General features: G+C 45.4%; 1 protein-coding gene across 1 annotated transcript in view; it reads left to right on the forward strand.

The window, feature by feature from the left end:
* Positions 1-20154, forward strand: part of LOC149307492 (SMAD family member 6-like) — a 47991-nt gene extending 27837 nt beyond the window's left edge. The window contains exon 4 of the mRNA XM_089539285.1: positions 19242-20154. Coding sequence (XP_089395411.1) covers positions 19242-19786 — 545 coding nt within the window. The 3' untranslated portion in view covers positions 19787-20154. The remainder of the gene's footprint in view (positions 1-19241) is intronic.
* The last annotated feature ends 3122 nt before the right edge of the window (positions 20155-23276 follow it).

Consider the following 23276-nt stretch of genomic DNA (forward strand, 5'->3'; position numbering starts at 1 on the left):
ATAACTGGAGGAAGAAGTGAGCATCTCCTTCTGTGCATAACAGGAGGGAAAAAAATAAACAAATCCAAGGGCCAGGAACTTCCGAAGGGTCGGCTTTCGAATCCGGAGAAGCTCAGGAAGTACATTCTGAAATCTGAAAAGTGTTTTATGAATCCATTGGGAATGCAGGCGGGAAAAAATTAGGAGCAGCTCGCCGCTTTTCAGTAGAAGAGGGCTCTGTATTTTGTCGGCTGCCAAACGTTTATGGGATTGGCCCAGCGCCGGTGGGCCAGCCAACTCCGGCAGGCTGCGTCCTTCCTGCTTTCCTGCTTTTGGAAGTCATCTGTGTGTTTTCAAAATAATAAATAAAGTGAGCCTTGTTTTACAGTTGGGAAATGCTTTTGGATGGAGATTGCTTGTCTTTCTGGGTTTTTTTTACTTAAGGGTGTGTGTGTGTGTGTGTATTTCCCTTTCTGCTTGCTTTCTAGCCAAGGCCATTGTTGTGGAAAACATCGGATACGGGTTAGTTGGTTTTCGCGAAGTGTTTCCGGGATCCAGTTTCTCTTTACCCAAATCATAGTGTGGGGGATTTTCGTATTCCCCTTGATAGCATAGGAAGGAGACATTTGGTCCCAGGGCTGTGCCTCCGGTCACACGGTGGTCAGCCTCACCAAAGGTCATTTGGCCAGCCGGTCCTCTCCAAGGTGGCCACCCAGATTTTGGCCTCATCTACTTCTCCTCTTGTTGTTTCTACAGTTTTTGGAGTTTTGGAGCTTCCTGGCCTCTGCTGGAGTCCATTTGGATTTTCAAAATGAAAGCTATTATATGCAGAACCACTGTTGTGTCAGTGATGAACGTAGATTTGGGAGATCCATGGTTTTGTAACCATTAAAGATGTGAAAGCCAAAGGGAGAGAGACTGGAAAAATTCAGGAAAATATATTGAGTCTCCCCCATTTTTTCTTGAAGCCTTGAGGCTGAGGTATAAAGGATTAGCAGCATTATCCCCAACACGTTTTCCTGTCTTAAAATCCTAGCGTTGGAAGAGATCCCAAGGGCTATCTAGATCAACCCTTGCCATGCAGGGATACACATTCGAAACACTCCCCGTCGCAGATGGTTATCCAGCCTCTGTTTAAAAACCTCCAAAGGAGGAGACTCCACTACCCTCCAAGGCAGCAGCATCTTTCCATTGTCGAACAACTCTTACCATCAGGATGCTCTTCCAGTTTTTAAGTGGAACCTCTTTTTTCTGTAGTTTGAAACTTTTGGAAGTGTAGAATCAATTGTGCCAATGCCATCCGACCACCAAGCTCCATTTCCCAAGACTTCCAACCTAAATATGGCCCCCTTACACACAAACACAAGAGCCAACATGAGTATGGACTACAGTTCTGGAGACCTGGGTCCAATTCCCAGCATGATCATGAAACCCACTGGGTAACTTTGGCAGGTCACACACTCTCAGCCTCAGGGGAAGGTGATGGCAACCCTCCTCTGAACAAATCTTGCCAAGAAAACGCCATGATTGATTTGCCTCAGGGTCACCATAAGTCGGAAACGACTTGAAGGCACACAACAAAGGCCAACATCAGCTGAAGATGTTAGAGAGCCCATTGCTTCTTTTTCAGTGGAAACATTCCATGCACTTCCATATATTCTCTTTTAAAAGTTAGCTTCTCAGATAATTGCAGCCCACACATAACTTGAAAAAATGCCTTCAGTGTTTTCCATTTCAGCGCCACTGATACCAATCTGGCGATCTGAAATTGGATTCAGCTGGGGCCCAAACAGCCAAAAGGCTCCTTGCGGAACATGACGCACTTCCCGCAGCACATGCTTTGAGGGCTTGTCTTGTTGAATTTGGGCAAGAACCTTTGTCGCTTTGTGTGGGAGCTGCCCTGGCGGAAGGGCTAGCCTTGCTGTTGCTGCCCGGGCTAATGGCCTCCATGCTACCTACCTTCAGGCTCTAATGGGTAGAGTTTGCTTCTTGAATCTTGAATCTTGAATTTAAGAGAAGCTGTGCTTGGATCAGGCTGAAGGCTTATCTAGTCGGCCATGGCTGCCTGTCACTTTGAGCCAGATTTCTTCCTAGCCTTACTAGGAGTCTTGGCTCTTCCCTCTTTGGGGGTCTTCCATGGGAATAGTGAGTAGGATGACCACTCCATCCTTCTCTGCATCCCTCCCATTGAAGGAGACACAGTATTGTTTTAAATCACAGTATTGGGCAACAGGCCATGGGCTAAATCTGTCCTGAAACTCTTAGAATCTTATTCCCACTACGTTTTAAACCAGTTTGCAAATCAGCTTGAAGTGGTTTAAATGACCCTGGTTCACACTTGAATTGAATCGCTGAAGCGATTCGGAGAGCGGGGGGGGGGGATGCACTAGACCCATTTAACCCACATCTTCTTAGATAAATTGATTCTGCACAAGTGTGAACCAGATGCAGATCAGAATCGATTTCAAGAATCAAATTCACGAATCAATTTAGTGGCAGTGTGAATGAGATGTGAATCGGAATCGATTTACTTTGACACGATAAGGGGTCGCCAGGTGGGGAAGCGAAAATTAACAACCTGCGTCTGCCCACCCTTCGACCCTCGTACAGAAGTATGTCAATGCGATAGCATCGATGGACAGAGAGAGAGAAAACCCCGCTGAAAACACTTCAGATTGAACCGATTCATTTGCCAATGTGAACTACAAGTGGGTTATATTGAGAGACTCCCGCAGGAAACGGTTTAAATTGAATCGATTCATTCGTCCATGTGAAACCCAAGTGGGTTATTTTATTTTGTTTTACAGCAAGAAAATGCGATTGGGGCAAATGTAACGTGAACCATGCTCCGTTGCTGAACCGATTGGTCAATTCAGATCGCAAAGCGGTTTATTTGTAAGCGGGAACGAGGGCGTGATATGTGCAGTTTGCTCCAAATGCAAGTGTTGGTGTGCAAGCCCAGCCCTCCATATCCACAGATTCTTCATCACAGATTCAAGCAAAATACATAAAATATATAAATTCCAAGATTTGGGAATCCACGGGGGATTGTGGAACTAAACCCCAGCAGATACCAAGGGCCCACTGTATATATGTATAAAAAACTGGACACAAACTGGGTGTGCTCTTCTTGTTTGGAAAGAATGGACATTTTAAAATGCTAAAGAGCTTAGCCTCCCTTCTTCAGCATATTTCAAAGGTCATTTGCCACCCATGTTGGCTTCTAGGAAAAGCAGTCCATCTTTTGGGAAGGAACAGGGGGCCGAGGACCACAAAAACTAGGGCCACATCTGTCTCCCCTTGTTTTACCTCCTGATCTTTCCTCTCCCCTTCTCTCCTTGCCAGTTCTGTTCTCTTCTTTCCATCTCCCCCAAGCGACCACCCCACTTAATTTAGGCATGCTTGTGGGGGAAAGGCACAATTAAAAACAGCTGGTGATGAATATGAATGTTTTCCCTCGAAGGCAGGAGCAAAACTCTGCATGGGTTGGAGGTTGGGGGGGAAGGCTGGTTGGATGTGGAATTGGCAGCGTTTCTGCCGCTGCATGTTCTTTACTTGTCTCTTAATGCTGCCTGGCGGCCTTTCGGCTCCCCTCTTCGGTTGCTTTTGAAATGCGCCCAGTTTTCATGCTCGCTTCCAACCCCTTTCTCCCTTCCAGCCTCAACAACAAGGGTCGCCCCTGGGCAGAACGTGAAAAATTCCCAAAGTCATGTTTTGCAGGGCTGGATTTCAGTGCTGCACATTTGCATGTAAAATGTAGAAGTTCCTGGCTGTGCTTTAAAAACCAAACAGAAACAAGAGTGATGTTTCAGCACATGATTCAACAGTTGTAGATAGAAATTCTGCAGGGAAGCACCAGCTCCAAATACATTGGAAGGATATTCCACCTATTTGGAGACCCCTGAGGATGAAGTCTCAGAGAGCATTTGGGATGTGTCTGCTTGTATTTCATTACCTCTCAGTGAGTCTCATTCAATAGGAGCAGAATGTAGCAAAGAATAGATATGGAATGTGGGAGCCAGCATGGCTTTGTGGTTTGAGTGTTGGACTAGGACATTGGAGACCAGGGTTCAGATCCTGGCTTGGTCATGTAAATGCACTGGGTGATGTTAAACAAGTTACACTCTCTCAGCCTCAGAGGATAGCAATGGCTATCCCCCTCCTGAACAAGTCTTGCCAAGAAAACCCCATGGTGATGCTGCCTCTTTTGTCCTCAAAGATTGGCCTGATTCCCACTACCTTTTAAACTGGATCGCAAATCGGTTTAAACCGATTCATATGACCCTGGTTCCCACTTGAATCAAATCGCTGAAGCAATTCGGAGAGGGGCGGCCATGCACTAGAGCCATCGAACGTGCATCTTTTTGACACTGATTTTTTCTGCGTCTTTTTCGGATAAGTCGATTCTGCGCAAATGTGAACCACATGCGCATCAGAATCGATTTAAATTTGCCCTTCGACCTGTTGGAGCGGGTCCATTTTGAATCGACCCATAAGTGGGTTATTTTACAGGGAAAAAATGCGATCGGGGCAAATGTAGTGGGAACCATGCTCCACTGTCGAATCGATCCATCAATTTAGATCGCAAACCAGTTTATTTGTAAGTGGGAACGAGGCCCTAGAAACCCAGCAAAAATGGTTGCAGGAGGACAAGCAAACCCATTTCTTTGTTTATTAGGGAAACCTGAGACGGGCTTCTTTCTGGCCTTACCTGCGCTCCACTTCGCTTGCCCTCCTCTCTATCCTGCCACTCCCCCACTTTTTCTTCTTTTCTTTTTGCAATTTAGATCAAATTACAGCAGGGTTGTGGCTGCTTCTTAAAGGAAACTCTCTCCATGTCGGTTCCCCTTCTGTGAAAACTGAATTGGTTGTGACTCTGAGTTCATCATAAAGGCCTGCTTTAGTGGTCGGAGAGCAGTCTTTTCCATACTACACAATTATAGCACTTGCATACCACTTTAACTGCAATGCCACCATGGTATGGAATCCTGGGATTCCTAGTGTCATGAGAGATTTGGAATTCTCTGCCAGAGGGCTCTAATGCCAAACCCAAACTACAAACTCCTGGATTCCATGGGATACAGCAATGCCAGTTAAAGTGTTATACTTGACCTCAGGGAACAATTCTTGATGAGTATTGATCCCAGCAGATACAGTGGTGTTTTGGATAGGGCAGTGTGGCGTAGTGGTTTGAGTGTTGGACTAGGGCTTGGGGAGATCGTTGTGGGAACTCACCTTGGGCAAAGTCACACTCTCTGAGCCTCAGAGGAAGGCAGTTGCAAACCCCTCTGAACAAAGTGTGCCAAGAAAACCCCATGATAGGCTTGTCTTAGAGTTGCCATAAGTCAGAAATGACTTTTTGAAAATCATAACAGCTACAATGGTTGGATGACATGCTCTTGTTGCAGACCAGAGCAAGTGAGCATCATGCTCCAGCAAACAACTTGTGCGTGAACAAGCCAAGATTTCTCTTTACTTCTTGACCAGTCCTGTCATCTGTACCAGGTCCATGTGTACCCTCTAAGGATCATTCCACACTACAGAAATATACCGCCATATGCCATATTTCCATCTAATAGACTTTGCAGTTTGGGGAGAGTTTTTTATGATTCTCTGCCAGATTCTACAACCTTAATACTAACTCCAAACCCCATCCATAGGATGCTGCCATGACAGTTAAGGTGCTCATAGGGCTATCATTGCATAGGATGCAATGGTCCTTGGTCTATGAGAGGACCAGCCAGGATTAGGCATCCTCTAATGATCAACAGGTCTCAAGCCAAGATAGAAAAACTATTTAGCCTGTCTCATGTTGCCATTATCTGCCCCTGTTAAAGAAAAACATCTGGGGAGTGATGGGGGGAGGAACATGGAAATTAGTTCAGAACGATCCGTGGTTGCATTCTGGAGACATAACAGGTTTACTTTAAATGCTTCTGTCGTGTAAATGTTTAGAAGTACTTCCTAGAATGTATACAGTGTGCTTGGTAAAGCCTTAAATCTTTCTCAGAGCTTGCTAAATAGGTATCTTTTCAGAAATAGTCTGTGCAGTTTGGGGAGGGGGGGAACCCAAACACAGATCTTTCCAAATGCTAATTTTGGACTCAGTAGACTATACATTCGCTCTGAACTTTTTGGTTGTATTGGGAGAGTTAGAGAAAACTCAAGGCCACAAAACTCGTGTTCCTGATGCTCGCAGTGGAGGTTGTGCTGAGATACACAAACACATTACAACAAATAAACTCCAAGGGTTACCTTTCTCTCTTTCTGTTCGCTCCCAGAGTTTAGCATGGCCACTGTCACTCTGGAAGTTTATGCAAGAACTCAATTTGGGGAACTTTTAACAGACACACAACACACCGTTTGCCAGCCTTACGCGGCAAAATGGCTTGCTTCCCTGCCATAGAAGCCGCGAAGTGGGCCGAGGCAACAAGTCGGACGTTTTTCCATTACCCGGAGCCCTCGCTTGCGTCAAAGGAAAAAAGATGCTACACCTACAAATACATGGGTAATGAGTGCGGTTTCCATCTGGAAGGCCTTGGAGACTTTGCGGTCATTTGCTTGGTCACCTCATTCCTCCCCGGTGCCAGCTGTTGTCGGCAGTTGCATCCAGGACACTCAACTTTGAACTGTTTCTTTATTGGAAGCAGAGCAGAGCAGAGCTGAAAATGGGTTTTAATAGAGGAGGGGAGAAAGAAAGGGATGGAGAGAGAGAAAAAGAGTTTTATTAAAAAGCTGAGATGGGTGTGTTTATTTGCCCTGCAGAAGACGGCACAGACTTGCGAGCAAAGGACTTGCAAGCAGAGCTTTGGAAGGCATTTCAGACGAAAAGCTCAAAGAAAGAACAAGAAGGTCTCCTTTTTCAATTATGCCCTGGCATAATGTTTTCTCACGCTAAATCATTTTTCGCCATCCCCACATTCCTGGCGTTTCGGGGACGGCAAGTTTTTATGTATTGTGGTAACCTCGTGTCCCCGGCGTTCTTGGAAGTGAGACGGTTTTGGGGAAAAGGGGGAGACTTGTTTCAGGACACTCAAAGATTCTTTAGTCTGGCTGGAAGGAGGGGACCGTACAAGGGCTGGCTTGTTTTCCTTTCCAAACAGCCAGCGAGGTTTTCCAGGCCTCTTGAAATAACTCTGCAAACAGAAGGAGGTCGGTTCTGCTCTTTCCAACCGCGATCCTGCAAGCAAGAAGCATTTAGACTGACTGGATGCACTCTGGATCCGAGGCTCTGCCGTGAAACTCACACACTTTGTGAGCATTAGGGCCACATTTGCCCCATGCATTCCCCAGCCCAATGTCTAGGTATCTTTGGTCATTCCTGTATCCCTTTTTCCCATTTGAATTGCCTGGGAGTTCTAGTGGTACAGTGATTAAATGCCAGTAATGCAGCTGCAAGGTTATGAGTTCGATCCCAGGGGCTCCAGGGTTGAACCAGCCTTCCATCTTTTCTTGGGTCTATAAAATGAATACCCAGCTTCTTGGGGGCAATTGGCTTCCAGATTGCTTAGAGAGTGCTGAGTTCACTATTGAGTGGTATAGAAATGTAAATGCTATTGCCTTTGGTGTGTTTAAGGCCGTGGAGAAAATGTTGAGATGCTCATACAGGAAACCAGCAACAAAGGATGCTATATGCTAAGGAAGGAGTCAACTTGATGGCCAAGTCAGTGGTGGGATATGAATTAACTTAATAAAACAAAGGCCAGAGGTTGGACTCATTCTTGCAAGCCTGGGAGGCAGAAGACTCTTATTGAAACCACCAATAAACCCTTTGGGCCATAGAAACTGGTGCGGGGAAAGAGATGGTTGACAGCTCCTGGCTTGGGGAGAGCATCATACAGAAAAATGGGTTTATTTTGTGATCTCTTTGCTGGCAAATGGTCCATGAGAGCCTCTCATTTGATGGGGTTTGGATCTTTTTCTTTCTTTTTTTCCCTTCTGGTGCTGGCTTTTTGTTTTCTGCAGGCAGAACGACTGAGGGTTCTTGCTCCGTTTCCTGAAACGCCGTTTATCCGGCTAGGGACGGCATGCGGATGTTTAGACCACGGAGGAAGCAAGTTTGCTGCTTTCTCAGCTCTGTATACAGTGGAGAGTCTTCCAGAATAACAGACCGTGGTCTTTAAGTGCCAGGAAAATTGCACAAAGCCAGAGAGAAGCCAGTCTAAGCAAATATTGGTGGTGGTGAAGCCTTGCTTGCTGCTGGATCTTGCCTCTTGAAAAAAGGCAAGGTTTTGAGGGGGTTTAGCCCCAAAGTTATTTTAATTGCCTTGGGAGTTTGAAACTAAGGCTGGAGTTAAAGAAAGGAAGCCTACAGCAAAGAGCAGCTCTGCCATTTAGCCTCAGCAAATTGTGTCTTGGGTTTCTTTTTAAGGAGACAGATTGTACCCTGGCCTTTTCTTCTTTGCTTCATGGTGCAGAATATCATTGCAGACAACTAGTGTGGTGTAATGGTTCAAGTGTTGGACTACGCCTCTGGAGGTGAGGGTTTGATTCCCATGATAGAGTCATCTTAGGGCCATCATAAGTCAAAAACAACTTGAAGGTACCTAACATCAAATCATTGGAAGGGATGGCAGTTCAGTCTTTTGTACTACTGACCGAAGGATGCTGCCAGGCAGATGAGAAAAGTGTGATTGCATAGTGTTTCCCACAGTTTCCAAGAATACGTTTGTTCCAAGCAAACTTAATTCTGTTTCCATATGCTTCTAGGGTTGGGAAGAAGTATTCTTCCAGGAGCTGGGCTTAGCACACTTGCTCCAGGCTAGCCCTTTAAACCATGCCTGTGCCTGCCTAGCCTGAGGCTGCATCTACACTGCAGAATTAATGCAGTCTGACACCGCTTTAGTTGCCATGGTTCAATGCTATGGAGTTCAGGGACTTGTAGTTTTGGGAGATATTGGGCTTTCTCTGCCAGAGAGCTCTGGTGCCACAACAAACGTCAAATCCCAGGATTCCAGTAAGAGGGAGCCGTGACAAACTGCATTAACTCTTCAGTGTGGCAGCCACATTTTGCCCAGGAAGCCTGCCTTCAAGAGCAGCATTGAGCTCACCCTTGTGGCCAAAGCCCTCTGCACAGACTTGCGCTCTCAATGTACTTGTGAATTCATTCTGGATTTTGCAAAGAGGCTCTTGAGAGGCCTCTCTTCTCCTTTATTCCCCCATTAACCCTTTTAATCTCTGCAGCAGAGAAGATCTTCCTAATGTTGGGAAGCGAAGGGGAGCAGGAGCCAGGTTGCCTGGAGGGAGGGGGGATTTTCTTCCTTTTCTCCTCCTAAGGCCAGAAAAATAACTTGGGATCGCCGTCTCTTGCAGTCATGCCATCATGGTTTAAGGCAGGGCTTAAATTACAGGCTTGGCTGTGGCTTCTCTTCTCTCCTCGACCCACCCCTAAAACCTCCCTTTTCTTTTTCTCTTTCAGAAATTTTTGCCAAGTTGCAATTTGCTTAATGAAATCCTGCTATTTTGTTTTAGTGGAGATATCTTTTACAGATGTTGATTTAACCCATGTTGGTGGATTTACTTACTTACATATTGTAAAACGAGAATGGTTCAGTTCGGTTTCCCCAACTTGTTGTTGTAGTTGCTGTTGTTGTTCCGGTTGGTTTGGGATTTGAAGCCAAATTGGGATTCTGCTCTGAGAAAATGCCCAGTCCTCCTTGCATGCAAGGGATGAGGCGAGTTCAATTTCCCTCTCCACCTCTCCCACCCAAAAAGCAATAGGAAAGCTTAACAAAACTAAATCATAATAAATAGTACTTGGGCACTGTGTCATTGTCACCTGATTATAAACACATTAAAATATCAAATCTTTCACCCACCCTCCAGATTCACAACATAAAATCATATCAGATGTCTTCCTGACTTCTTGTGTTTTGCTTCTGTTTCTAGTATAGGCTGCATCTACAGTGCAGAAATTTGCTCTGGTGCCACAATGAACTACAATTCCCAGAATTCCATAGTGTGGCGCCATGGCAGCCAAAGTGGTGCCAAAGTGGATTGTTTCTGCAGTGCAGATGCAGCTAAGCCCCGAGGTTTATTTTTAATGGCACTTCTGCCATCCTTGGGGCCGGTACAGGTCACATCCCATCCCAAATCTTGACCGTTTGTGAAACTGTCCGGTTATCCCTGTTTTGGGAGGGATGGACCTATGCCTGGATGATGGTTGAGGTTTGGTTTGGGCTACCAGTTTGCTGGCATGGCTTGTGACCAGGGCTATGATGCCATGGTTGGGTCTCACCCTTCCTCAAAGACATTGCATTCACAATGAAGGCAAAATGTATATTTAAAGCCAAAAGTGGAGTCACTCTGTGCATGCCCAGTGGCACATTGTTGCATTCATAGTCAATTCTCAGGCTGTTCCATCCAAGTAGGATTTCCATCAGCAAATAGCTTTTAAGACAAACAAATAGCTTTTTTTAGAGGGGGAAAAAGAAGCCAGAAGGTTTGGGGGATTTCTTTGGTGTAGAACGCCAAGCTACGAATGTTCTTTCCTATGTCTTGCGGTCACAGTATTGTGAGACGTGGAAAGGAGCTGGCAAGCGCGCCAGCCTGTGCCCACCGCCTCAGCCAGGGTAGGAAGCGGTTAGGCTTGCCAGGAATGTAGCGCGCACCCTCAAGATTAATTAATAGCGAGCCCTGGCGCGGTGCCACGCTCCCAGGGAGCAGAGAGATAAAGCCAACACAAAAGACAGTGCGCAGCCTCCACCGGTTGACAAGGAAGGAAGGCAGGCAAGCAGGCCGCGATGGAGGGGGAGGCGGTTCATGATGGGGTGGTTTCTCTTGGACCTGAGAAAGAACATCTTTGTAGGGTGATGCTTCCAGAGTGTGGACAACTATTGCAGGTTTTCTGTGTAATGCACACAGAGCAGAAGAGCTAAAACCGGGAAGGAAAAAAAAACCATTGGTGTCATTCCATCTGATGTCCTTTTTTACAGGTGGGGAACGACTATAGAAACATGCAACACAATCCCAGATTGATGTGTGTGTGTGTGTGTGTGTATGTCCTTGGTATCCACTGGGTTTTGGTTCCAGGATGTCCTGTGGATACCAAAATCCATGGATGCTCAATTCCCATTAAATACAATGGCATAATACAATGATGTCCCTCCTATAAAATGGCAAAATCAAGGTTTGCTTTTTGGAATATATGGATGGTTGAATAAAAAACCAGTGGATACTGAGGGCCCATTGTATACACATACATAAATGCATGTATGTATGTATAGGCTGAGTCTCCCTTATCTGGAATTCCAGGATCCAAAATTGCCCACATGAGTGGCTTTGCTTTCTGATGGCCCACTGTACACAAACTTTGTTTCCTGCACAAACTTATTTTAAAATATTGTATATGAAATGACCTCCAGGCTGTGTGTCTGCTCCCAGAAGCCCCAGATATCCAGGAATCCTGGGAGTTGCAGTCCAAACATCTGGAAGACCAAAGTTTGGGCATCACTGCCCTAGACATTGCTATATTGGCTCCCTTTGATCCTACTTCCTAGCTCAGGGTTGCTTATCCTTTCCCAACTTCATCAGCACTGAGAAGTAACTGGTAGCCATGTTGGCTAGGGGATTATGGGTTCTGTGGTCAACAGTTGGAAGTCTTCCAAGCTCTCTCACCATCAGATGCCAGAAATATACTACACTCATCCCTCTGCATTTGTGGCTTTGACTTTTGCAGATTTGATTATTCACAGATTTTATTAATATGTTCTCTCTAGGAATCTCTTAAGTCCTCCAATGCAACTTGATGGTCAACTTGAACCAAAAGTTGCATGGAAAGACCTAAAGATTCCTAGAGAGAACACTCCACTAGCTCCTCCAGCACAATTTTATGGTCAATGTCTGGCAGATGTTGACCACAGAGTTTGCGCTAGAGGACCTAGAGAGTCCTACAGAGGTGTTCTCTCACGTAAAAACATAGTGTTTTTGTTACTTGTGGTTTTCCCACTTTCATGGGGGACTTGTGCCCCTAACCCCAGAGAATGTGGAGGGACAACATGGTCTTCTGCAGTAGCCACAATGGTTGGGGGCCGCTCTTGGGGCGCCCTGCCATCCATTTGGACCCATGGGAAGCCCAGTTCATTTTCTGGCCCTGGGTTGAAACACAGCAAGCAACTTGTAAGAGGCAGGGAAGGGTCTTGGAAGAAGGACCGGGAGTGGAGGAAAGCAAAGAGTAGTTTACTACGGCTGAGGGCTTTTGGAGTGACTTAACTCTGAAGGTATGTCTCTGAAGAGCTGGCTTGTACAAACAAGCTGTTTGGGGCTGTGAAAGCGCAGTAGTTCTGCAAAGGGCCCGACCTGTCATGAAGTGCTCTCTCTCTCTGGTTCTGGCTTTGTGTGCAATGAAATAGCATGTGTGAGTGTGTATACACACACACACACACATGGTTTGGGGGAGGGAGCAGAGGGGCTCCTTGGAAGCAAAGGCGAGTTGGTGGTGGGCCATGCCGCTTGTAAAAGTTTCCACCGCCAGATAAGTCCCCTCTGCTCCCCTCCATTGGCGCTTTGCATGTAATGGGATAGCCTTGGAGGCTGGCTTTCGCTGGGTTTTATAGTGATGCATTCCAGCTGAAACTTGTAAGGCTGAGGTATTTTAAGTATACTGCCTTGATGAAAACTCAAAGAGTTCTTGGGGCAGGATGCGGGAAGAGGGAGGCCGACAACTATGACTTACGCCTCTCCTCCTCCTCCTCCTCCTCTTCATCTCCTCCTCCAGCCCTTTTTCTTCTTTCTTTCTTCTTCTTTATCACCTCCTCCACTTCATCTTAATCTTCCATTTCCCCATCCCCTTCTGCATCTTTTCCTTCCTTCTTCATCTCCCACTCTTCATCCTCATCTTCATCTCTTCCTCTTCTTCTTCATTCTTCCTTCCTTCCTTCTTCATCTCCTACTCTTCATCCTCATTTTCATCTCCTCCTCTTCATCCTCCTCTCCTTCCTTCCTTCCTTCCCTACTTTTCATCTTCATCTCCTCTTCCTCCTCCTCGTCTTCTTCCTTCCTTCCTTCTTCATCTCCTACTTTTCTTCGTCATTTTTCATCTCCTCCTCTTTCTCTCCTTCCTTTCCTTCCCTTCCTTCCCTTCCTCCCTCCCTCCCTCCATTCCTTCCTTCCCTTCTTTCTTCCTTCCTACCTTCCTTCCTTCCTTCCTTCCTTCCTTCCTTCCTTCCTTCCTTCATCATCATCATCTCCTCCTCTTCCTCCTCCTCTTCCTTTGCTAATTTTGTCCTCAAAGGAAGCTATGAGTAACTTTAGTCATTTTCTTCCCTCTGCAGCATGAAAGTCTTTTAAAAAGCGCAAAAAGACTCGCCTCAGTTTGGGGCCAATTCCACCCAAATTCACGGGGGTCCTGTGTCTCTAACCTCAGCAAATGTGGAGGCCCCACTGAACATTTAACAAAAATCCTAAACATGCCAACAGCAAATCCGGTCAAAAACCCACCAGATAGCGATACCTTTATTGGCCAACCAAAATGAACAATATACACGTTGCAAGCTTTCGAAGCTTCGCTGCCTTCTTCATCAGGCAAAGTGTTGCAAACCAAACAGGAGAAGAACAACTGAAGGTGTTAGCAGCACATGCACCAGTTAATGTACCTTGAAGCCATCTGGGCAGAGGCTGAAAATGAAACCTCTTTCCATTTCATTGCACTGTGGTCAGACATAAGGGTCCTCCTATTTTCATCTCTCCTTTTGAAGGGGAACATTAAGGGTTAAGCCGTGCTTTCTTTAAAACCCACCCACCGCACCCCATATAGCAGCCGCCTGCTGTATCTAATGGGCCAGGGACTGCTTTGGAAAGGGCTGCAGAGGGTTAAATCGAAAAAGGCTCTCTTAATTGTTCCCAGATTCCAAAATTTACAGACGAAAAAACCTCCCCATTCTGCTGGGACTGTGGCATGACTTAGAACAGGAGGGCACACACACACACACACACACACACACATATATATATATATATATATGCATGCACACTTTTTTCTTCTTCTCAAGAGGTGGGCTTGGAGTCAAGCTGGAGGCTGAGTTAATACTGAATAGGTGTGAGTGAAAACAGAGATTTGCCCACATTGGGATCTGGGAAACTTGTGGCATCCATGCCTGCAATCTGCAGTGCAGAAGCAATGCAATTTGACACCGCTTTAACTGCCGTGGCTCAATAATGCTATGGAATCCTGGGCTTTGTAGTCCTTGTGGCACCTGAGCTCTCTCTCTCTCTTACACACACAGAGAAGATTAAACGTCTCACTAAACTACAAATCCCTTAATTACATATCATTGAGCCGTGGGCATGTGCAAACTGGATGGATTCTGCAGTGCGGATGCAGACCACCTGTTTGTTTTGGAGAAGCTGCAAATGGTCCTCCTTCTGCAGGTCATCTGGGGATGGAAAGTCCACTTGCCAGAGCAAAAAGAAGTTTGCTTCCACACTTTGTGAACTCCGTTCCTTGCAAACAGAACCGGGCGACTGTTACAATAAGCTGACTCAAAGTGGTTTCCTCTCCGTCGGTCATCCCTCACTCCAGACGCCAGTGGGTTTTTGCAAAGGCCCTTGGTGCGTTCTGGAGCAATGGGTCATGCCAAGGGTTGAATTGGAGGGCTTAAGTCATGTGCTTTCTATGGGTCTTCTGTCCCCTTTGACATTATGACTTTCGGAGTTCAACAGGAACTGTGTTTTCCGCCACAAGGTTGGACAATTGGGCAGCATTGGGGTCTTTGAATCCTTTCCCTGAAATCCAAGGTTGAGTCCTAGGTCTCCAAGGGATGTCTCCCCAGGAAAACTGTGAACTTGGAAATCCTCCCGTTTTTGTATTGGCAGCTGAGAGCGGCAGTGGTAAATACTTTAAATACATACATGCTGACATCATACATGGATGCATTGCATACATATGCTTGCATGCATGCAAATTGATACAGGTTGAGTCTCCCTTATCTGAAATGCTTGGGGACCAGAGGTGTTTTGGATTTCAGATTATTTGGGGGTTTTTGGAATACGCGTATTTGCAAATAATGGGGCCCAAGCCTAAACACAAAAGGTAATTTTATACACAATGTTTTGACTAATGTTGTGCATGAAACAAGTTTGTGTATAGTGAACCATCAGAAAAGAAAGGTGTCGCTATCTCAGACATCCATGCAACACGTTTTGGTCTTTGGAATAATGCAGAAATCCTGATAAGGGAGGCTCAACCTGTATATGCTGCCATATAGAAGATACGTATAGGTGATAGAGAACAGATGAAAGCAGTGTATATTCGTAAGGAAAAGACCAAACCGTTTTTATAAAATGGTTTTAAAGACCCCACAATTAAACTCATTGCACTTTTGCCCATTAAATAAACTTTGCCTTCAGACCCCAAATTTCCAGCAGTGCAGTGAGACATTGGAAATAGTTCACACCCAAAACTCTTAAATTTGATGCAGGCATGTGCATTTCCTTGGTCATTTTGCCTGCCCTTTTCCCTAAATGCTTGACAAGTTCTAAGTTACTTGCAATGCTAAAACTAAAGAAAAATGAACCGTGTGTGTGTTTAGGATTCTTATTGGGGACAGCACCTTCGTTCGGCCCCCTCCGCACTTGTACTCTTGGGGCTGGGCTTGTACAAAGCAGTTTCCTTTTGTGTATCCGATCTTAAGCCTTTGCCATGTTACCTGCTCTGCACCTGAGCTGCTTCTCCCCACCTGTCATCAGTACCTTTTCCACCTACTTTGCTATCAAGCCGCAACCTGCGTCTTCTCTACCTGCCACTGTTGGGGCCTGACTCGGAGATTTTGGCTTTCTCTCACCTGATTCCCCACCTGGGAGCCCAAGGCCCTCGATCAAGAGATCATCATCTTTGAATGTGGATTTTTTAAAATGTATTTTGGCCTAATTCCTGCAATCCCCTGCTTCACTTTTAAAAGGTACCTCATAGTATGGCTCTTTCTTTGGTGCTGGTTCTGCAAGAGGTGTTTTAGAACACATGTGGGCCATACTTGTTTATGGTCAGCCCTCCACATTTGCGGCGTTGACTTCTGCAGATTTGATTCTTCACGGATTTGATTAATATTAGGTTCTCTCTAGGGATCTCTAGGCCTTCCAGTGTAAATTTATGGTTGACCTCCGCGCTGGAAGACCTAGAGATTCTTAGAGTTTAAAAAGAGATGGGGCCGATCTAACTTTCTTTGGTCCTTAGTTGAGGCGTTGCTTCAGCGAAAACCCTATTACATTGTGCCCACTAATCCAAGTTCACAAGTTTGTTGGGAAACACATTGGATTATGCCTGTGGAAACCAGGGTTTGAGTCTCCATATAGCGATGGAGCGCCAAAGCAGTCTGTTTGAATTTTATAATAATTTTAAAGGTATAATCTGTGAGCCGCCTTGGGTCCCTCCGGGGAGAAAGGCGGGATATAAACGGAATACATGAAATAAATAAATAGAAACCTATGGGATGACCAAGGCAAAAACCTCTCTGAACAAATCTTGCCAAGAATGCCCCAAGATAAGTTCGCCTGAGGTTTGCCATAAGTTTGGATACGACTTGAAGGCGCACAATGACAAAACTATCACTGAGGGGGAAACCCAGCCTTTTCTAAAGAAGCTTTCTTCCTCTTCTTGACAGATAAAACAGGAGACTGTTTTCTCTTTCCCATCCATTCTCGATCCATGTCTGGCCTGAAGGGGTGGGAAAAGCAAAAAGGATCTCTCTTTGGCTTCCTCCTTGGCCCTCCCCACCATTCCCTTTTAGAATTGCAGAGTTACAACTCAAGTTAAACTCTTAACAAAGCAGGGCAAGTTCAGAGGTTTCTCCTTCCCTCCGAGGTCTCTTTCCCCCTCCGCCAGTGAAATCTGAGAATGAAAAGGGAACCGGAGGGGGAGGCCAGGCCTCTGTTTTTGAAATCCGGTGAGTCAATAGAGCCTCTCAAGCAAAATGATGGCATCAGCTTGTGTGCGAGTTAATCCGACCTGATGGCCCCGAGGCAGAAGGGTTAGGAGGCCGCCGTCTTGTGATAGATTGTTAGGGAGCTGAATACCCGCCCTATAAGAAACCAAAAGGGCCCGGCGAGTTGCTAGGCTTGTGCGGTGTATACTCATGGATAAGTCTAGAAATTTAGGTTGACCCCAAAAAACTGGGTCAGCTTATCCACGGGGTCAATGTAAGTGCTGTACTTGGTGAAAGGCAAGAGTTTAATCTGCCCTGGAAGTACTGACCCCCTTCTACTCTCTCATCCATCCAGCCTTTAGCATGAGCGCCAATAGTTATGCCTGATAGGGTTTTGTAAGTTTGTTGGCATTGTTTCCCTTTGCTTTGTCATTTACATCCTTCATTACATGCCCCCAAGTTTAACCCTCGATTTATCTACGGGTCATATCAAAAGCCATAATTTTGGCCCTAGACATATACACAAGGTCGACTTATGGTCGAGTATATATGGTAATTCCAGGGCTCCGTCTTCCTCCCCAAACCAAGGAGGCTCTGCTGATATTGCGCAGTTGCCCACAAAAGGAAGCTAAACCCATCCAGAACCAAAAAATAAAGGCCAGCTCTTGCACGGAGCAACCGACCAGGACTCCATTGAGGTCTCCCTTGTTTTTCCTCTTCGCTGGGCAATTGAAGGGCATCGTTGTTTGGAAACTTTGGCCAGCTGGGGTTTATAGCAAATGGATAGGATGGCAGACTCAGCAAGCAACTTGTCCTGGTTCTTCGGAGGAAATGGTTTTGCAGCGTTTCAGGCAAACTTTGAAAACTTTGGCTAGCAAAAGGATGGGGTTTATAGCAAATGGATAGGATGGGAGGCTTGGAAAGTGACTTGTCCTGGTTCCTCAAAGGAAACAATTCAGTGACATAGGCCTGTTACAGACAGGCCAAAATAAAGCTGCTTCGAGTCACTTTGGAGGTATGGTATTTCAATGATGCATGCGTCCTAAGAGTCCAAAAGCCACACCAAAGCCACGCGCCAGTTCTAAGGACTAGAGTGCAGATTTGGTGCGGCTTTTGGACTCTTAGGACGCATGCATCATTGAAATACCATATCTTCAAAGTGACTCGAAGCAGCTTTATTTTGGCCTGTCTGTAACAGGCCATAGTTGTGTTAATCTGGAATATCAGTACGCAAAAGGATTTTAGTAGCCCCTTTGAGAGTACCTGAGCAAAAGACATTGTAGGATAAGCTTTTGTAGACTTGCTCTCCTTCCTCAGATGCATGGAGTGAAGTGGTGCCCAGGAAGGACCTTTGCAATTGACGGTATGAATAGCCATGGAAATACAAAACGTGAGCGAGACCATCATTAAAACTGAACTTGTCACTTCACTATACCTGCAAGTTTTGCATTTCTGTGACTGTTCATACAGTCTAAAGGTACTTCCTGGGCATCAGTTCACTCCATGCATCTGAAGAAGTAGACTGAGGCTACGATGGGACAATATCTTTTGCTCAGTCTCAAAGGTGATACAAGATCCCTTTGAAATTTTCTAGGGACAATGTTGCTCTCAGGCCTGGAGGAACCTCAGGAGGACCTTCATTTAGATCAGGGGTGCAACTTATGTGACCCATAGGATGCACAACCCCTCCAGGCTAATTTTGTTGGATGGGCTTAACACATGAAAAGGAGTATTTCTGCTTCAGATGGGAAAGGGAGGGTGGCCGGTGCAGTCCCTGAACTGTCCTCAGGTTGGAAAATTACTTTCCCATCCTGGGAATAAATTATCCCAAAGTGGCAGGAGAGATGCCAAGTAAGTGGCACAAATGTGTTTCAGCTTTGGCATCAGAAGGAAAACAAAGCTGAGCAAAAGACAGAGGGGGACAGAATTGACACAGGCAGGAGGTTTGGATGCTTCGATTCCTGTTTGTTTTCACAGTCATCCTTGGAATCCACCATCCCACCCCATTAAAATGGTTTTACAGCAAAGAACCATGTCTAGCCTACCAGATGATAAATTTGGGGAAAGGACGGCTTTTAAAGATGCAAATTTCGGCACTGAGCTGTTTCCAGACAGGGCTGCAGAGGGCAGTCTGTGGTCTCTTTTGCCTTGCTTCCATTTCCAGGAGCTGAGAAGAAGTGCAAAAGGAGAGGAGAGGGCTGCAACTCTTGTCTTTTAAGTCCCAGCAAGTGCTTGACTTGTGTTCATATCAGGCCCACTTGACTGTTTTTTCAGTCCCAGAGCCTAAGCAAACGTTGGGGAAATGACATTCTGGGAGGGTAAGAGAGATGAGATGCTGGTTGGAGACGCACCTTGGTTTCTCTTGCTTTGGAATGACCCACTGTTTTGGTTTCTTCTTTCCCGCAGATGCCAGTATGTCGCCTGATGCTATGAAGCAAAGCTCCTGGTGTAGCGTCGCCTACTGGGAACACCGGACGCGGGTCGGACGCCTCTACGCAGTGTATGAACAATCTGTCAGTATATTTTACGACCTACCTCAAGGAAATGGCTTTTGTCTCGGACAGCTAAACCTGGAGAACAGGAATGAGACTGTCCGGCGGACTCGGAGTAAGATCGGGTATGGGATTTTGCTCAGCAAAGAGCCAGACGGCGTCTGGGCTTACAATCGCAGCGATCACCCAATCTTCGTCAACTCGCCAACACTGGACATTCCCAACTGTCGGACTTTGATCGTGCGCAAAGTGATGCCCGGCTATTCGATAAAGGTCTTCGATTACGAGAAATCTTGCCTTTTACAACACACCACTGACTTGGAGTATCCCGACGGGCCTTACGACCCCAACAGCGTCCGGATTAGTTTCGCAAAAGGCTGGGGACCCTGTTACTCGAGACAGTTTATCACCTCTTGCCCTTGTTGGCTAGAAATTTTGCTGAACAACAACCACAGATAAGCCATCATCATCATGATCATCAACCTTTGAGGGAGAGCCAAGCGGAACACCAGACTGTCCCAAAATATCATCTACCTAGATTTAATATAAAAGTTTTTTTATATATATATATATTATATATATATATATATTATATGAAAATATATATATTATACTTGTAATTATGGAGTCATTTTTACAATGTAATTATTTATGTATGGTGCAATGCGTATATGGACAAAAAAAGGAAAATGCACTTTGGCTTATAAGACTTTTCAGTACCGTTGTTTTTTTAAGGAGAAGAAAACTATACAGCAAAAAGAGAGCGTTTACCAACTTTTTGCTGCATAGTTTTGTTTTGATAATTTACATCCAGACACAAAGCTAATACCAGTCACTCATTGATAATAAAAAGTATTTGCATTATAGGCTCCCCCTCCAAAAATTGTGTGTTTTTAAAACAAAAAGATGGAAGGAACAGCTGTTTTTATGATGTTGACGGAGCAGCTTTCTGGGATTTAAACAGGAGACGTCATGTAACATGTCTGCAGTTTTCTTTCCCCACTTTTTAAAAAACCCACAAGGCTTAAAATAGATGGGAAGCCACTGGGCACCAGTTTCTGCCTCCCTCCAGACCATCTCCCCAAAACCAAACTGGGAATGTCCATAAGGTTTTATCCTTTGGGTTCAGACTGTCAAGGGAGGTACAGTTGGGAGAAAACAAAAGACTAGCATCCTGTTAGTGTTGCTGTTGTTGTTGTTGTTGTGTGCCTTGGAGTCATTTCCGACTTATGGCAACTCTAACGGCAAGACACTGGGCAAGTTTCTTCCAAGGAGGTTAGCCCATGCCATCCTCTGAGTCTGAGATAGTGTCCCTTGCCCAAAGTCACCCAGTGGGTTTCCATGGCTGAGCCAGGACTTGAACCCCGGTCTCCCAATGCTCAAACCACTAAACCACACTGGCTCTCTTGTTAATGGCATATAGCACCATAGGTCCAACTTCTGATCTCGGAGGCTAAGCATGTTCAGGCCTGGTTAGTACTGAGATGAGAGACTGCCAGAGAATATTGTGTGTTGTGGAATATATTCAGAAGAAGCCATTGGCAAAACCTCCTCTGAATAAGTCTCACCAAGAAAAGCTTAGGAAAGAGTCTCTGCATATCAGTGTGAACTTGGCAGCACATGACAACAAGACTGAGAAATCAGTATGGTGCTTTGGGTGTTGGGAGCCAACATGATAAAGTGGTTTGAGTGCTGGATTAGCAATACTGGGGTCAAATCTGCACTGCAGAAATAATCCAGTTTGATAGTGCTTTAACTGCCATGACTCAATGCTCTGGAATTCTGAGGTTTGTAGTTCTGTGAGGTATTTAGCCTCCTCTGTCAGAGAGTTCTGGTACAAATCCCAGAATTCCATAGCATTGAGCCATGGCAGTTAAAGTGGTGATCTCTCACCATCGGCCGTACTGGAACTGATGTTCGAGACATTGGGAGGTCTGTAGACTAAAAATGGTTCTTCTTGATGTCCTTTGGAAACAGTGGCAGCCACTGCTGAGATATTTCACCTTTCAAGATCGTGTGTGTGTGTGTAAAGGAGAAAAATATTTCTGTGTAAACAAGGTAGAGTTTGGCAGGAGAAACATTTTAAGCAGAGCGTTGTGTTTTGCACACAAATATGTTTTTGCAAAAGAAATAAGGGACGAGATCCTAAGTCATCCTTTCATGGAGGAGTCAATTGGATCCAGACCTGAGTTGCACCAGGCAGCCTCCAAATTAGTCTTGGGTCAAATGGGGTTGCTTTCTGACTTGTGATCCGAATTGAATGTTGGGGTCAGTTCAGACATACACATGCATCTCAACCTTTGGCAATGGCACAGACTACCACCAGAGGAATTTGGATGGACATCCAGCAAGGATATATGGTAGGGCTGGGTCAGAGAACTGGTGGCCTTCCAGAGGCTGGACTCTTAACTCTCATCATCCCTAATAGGCTTGGTAGGCCTCAGGTTCCCAACCCTCCCGTCATTCATCCTGAACCACAGAGCCTTCCTTGCTCAGTGGGTTGGACATAATGTCCCTCAACTCTCCTCCCAGATCCATATTTTGTAAGTATAGGGATTTAACCTTGGTGACATCTGTATTTTGCATCTCAGACAGTTAGCATGCTTTCTCTTTTCTCTTCTCTTCTCTTTTCTCTTCCATGTCTCCAACTGCTTCACATTCTGGGTCACCAGCTATCAAGAATGCCATCCTCTTTTTGCCCGATTCGTTCTGTGATCCCACTCCCCTGTTCCTTTTTTGGTTCAGCCACACAAAATTTAATTACGAAGGGCACCATTGCTCCCCTCCGCTTGCTCTAGCGTTTCCACAAGTGAGGTCACCAAATCCCCTTTTAATGAAGGTTTTAATGCAGCGTCTGAAAAGCATGATCAAATCCCAAACTTCCCAACACTTCGGCCTGTTTATAGCAACCTGTTTCCATCTGGATGGAGGGCATGGGGTGCGTGTTCCCCACCCAGAAACTGGCCTTTCTTCCAACTATTGCTATCCTGACGCTGCTTGCAAGGCAACCATATGCCTTCTGAACTGTTGTTGCATCAACCCTGACATGTTCTATGGTTTCCTTGGAAGAATTTATTTGGAGGAGGTTTGCAATTGGCCTTCCTTTGGGGCTAAGAGAATGTGACTTGCCCCCAGATCAACCTGATGGCTTTCCCTGGCTGAATGGGATTTGAACCCTATGATGGGAGAATCCAAAATGAAACGAGAGACAACACTAGAAGATGAGACTCCCAGGTTGGATGATACTCAATGAGCCACATGGAAGACAGCCATGAGTAAGGTTAAATGATACAACTGGACTCAAGCCGAAAGGATGTTCAATTGTTGAGATAAAAGTCTAAAGCTGCACAACATATTATGGGAAGATGCAATGTAAGAAGCATGAATTGGGGAAGCTAGAGATAGTAAGAGAAGAAGCTATAAACACTGTAATACTTGAGGCAAACAAGGTAAAGTGGACAGGAATGGGACATTTTGAGTCAGATAATTACAGAACTGAAAATCTAAGAAGAAATGGGGTGGCATTAATAGTGAGGAGAGATGTAGCAAAGGCTATCAAAGGATATAACGCAAAGTCTGACCGAATCGTATCAATAAGACTTAAGGAAAAACCTACCAATATAACCATAAGCTAAATTTAAAGGGAATGTGAAAAACAGACATGCGCTATTGAGCCTAATTGAAAAACTTGGGCTGAAGCCAGGGACATTGTGAGCGAAGGATGCAAAAAGGCAGTCTCTGCAGCCAAAAAGAAAGAGGGAAGCCTCAATGGATAACAGATGAAACTCTTCCTGCAGTTAAGGACAGCGGAGAAACAAAAATGAAAGGGTGTGAACCCTAGATGCAATGTTCAAGGACTTGTGCACAGGGACAAGTAGTCTATAAGAATCAATGCAGAGAAGTAGAAGGTGACAGCAACAAAGGAAGAACAAGAGACCTCTTCTGCAAG

Source organism: Sceloporus occidentalis, unplaced genomic scaffold (genome assembly GCF_023333645.1).
Source record: "Sceloporus occidentalis isolate IW3139 unplaced genomic scaffold, rSceOcc1.0.p SCAF_9, whole genome shotgun sequence".
In the NCBI taxonomy this organism is placed as follows: domain Eukaryota; kingdom Metazoa; phylum Chordata; class Lepidosauria; order Squamata; family Phrynosomatidae; genus Sceloporus; species Sceloporus occidentalis.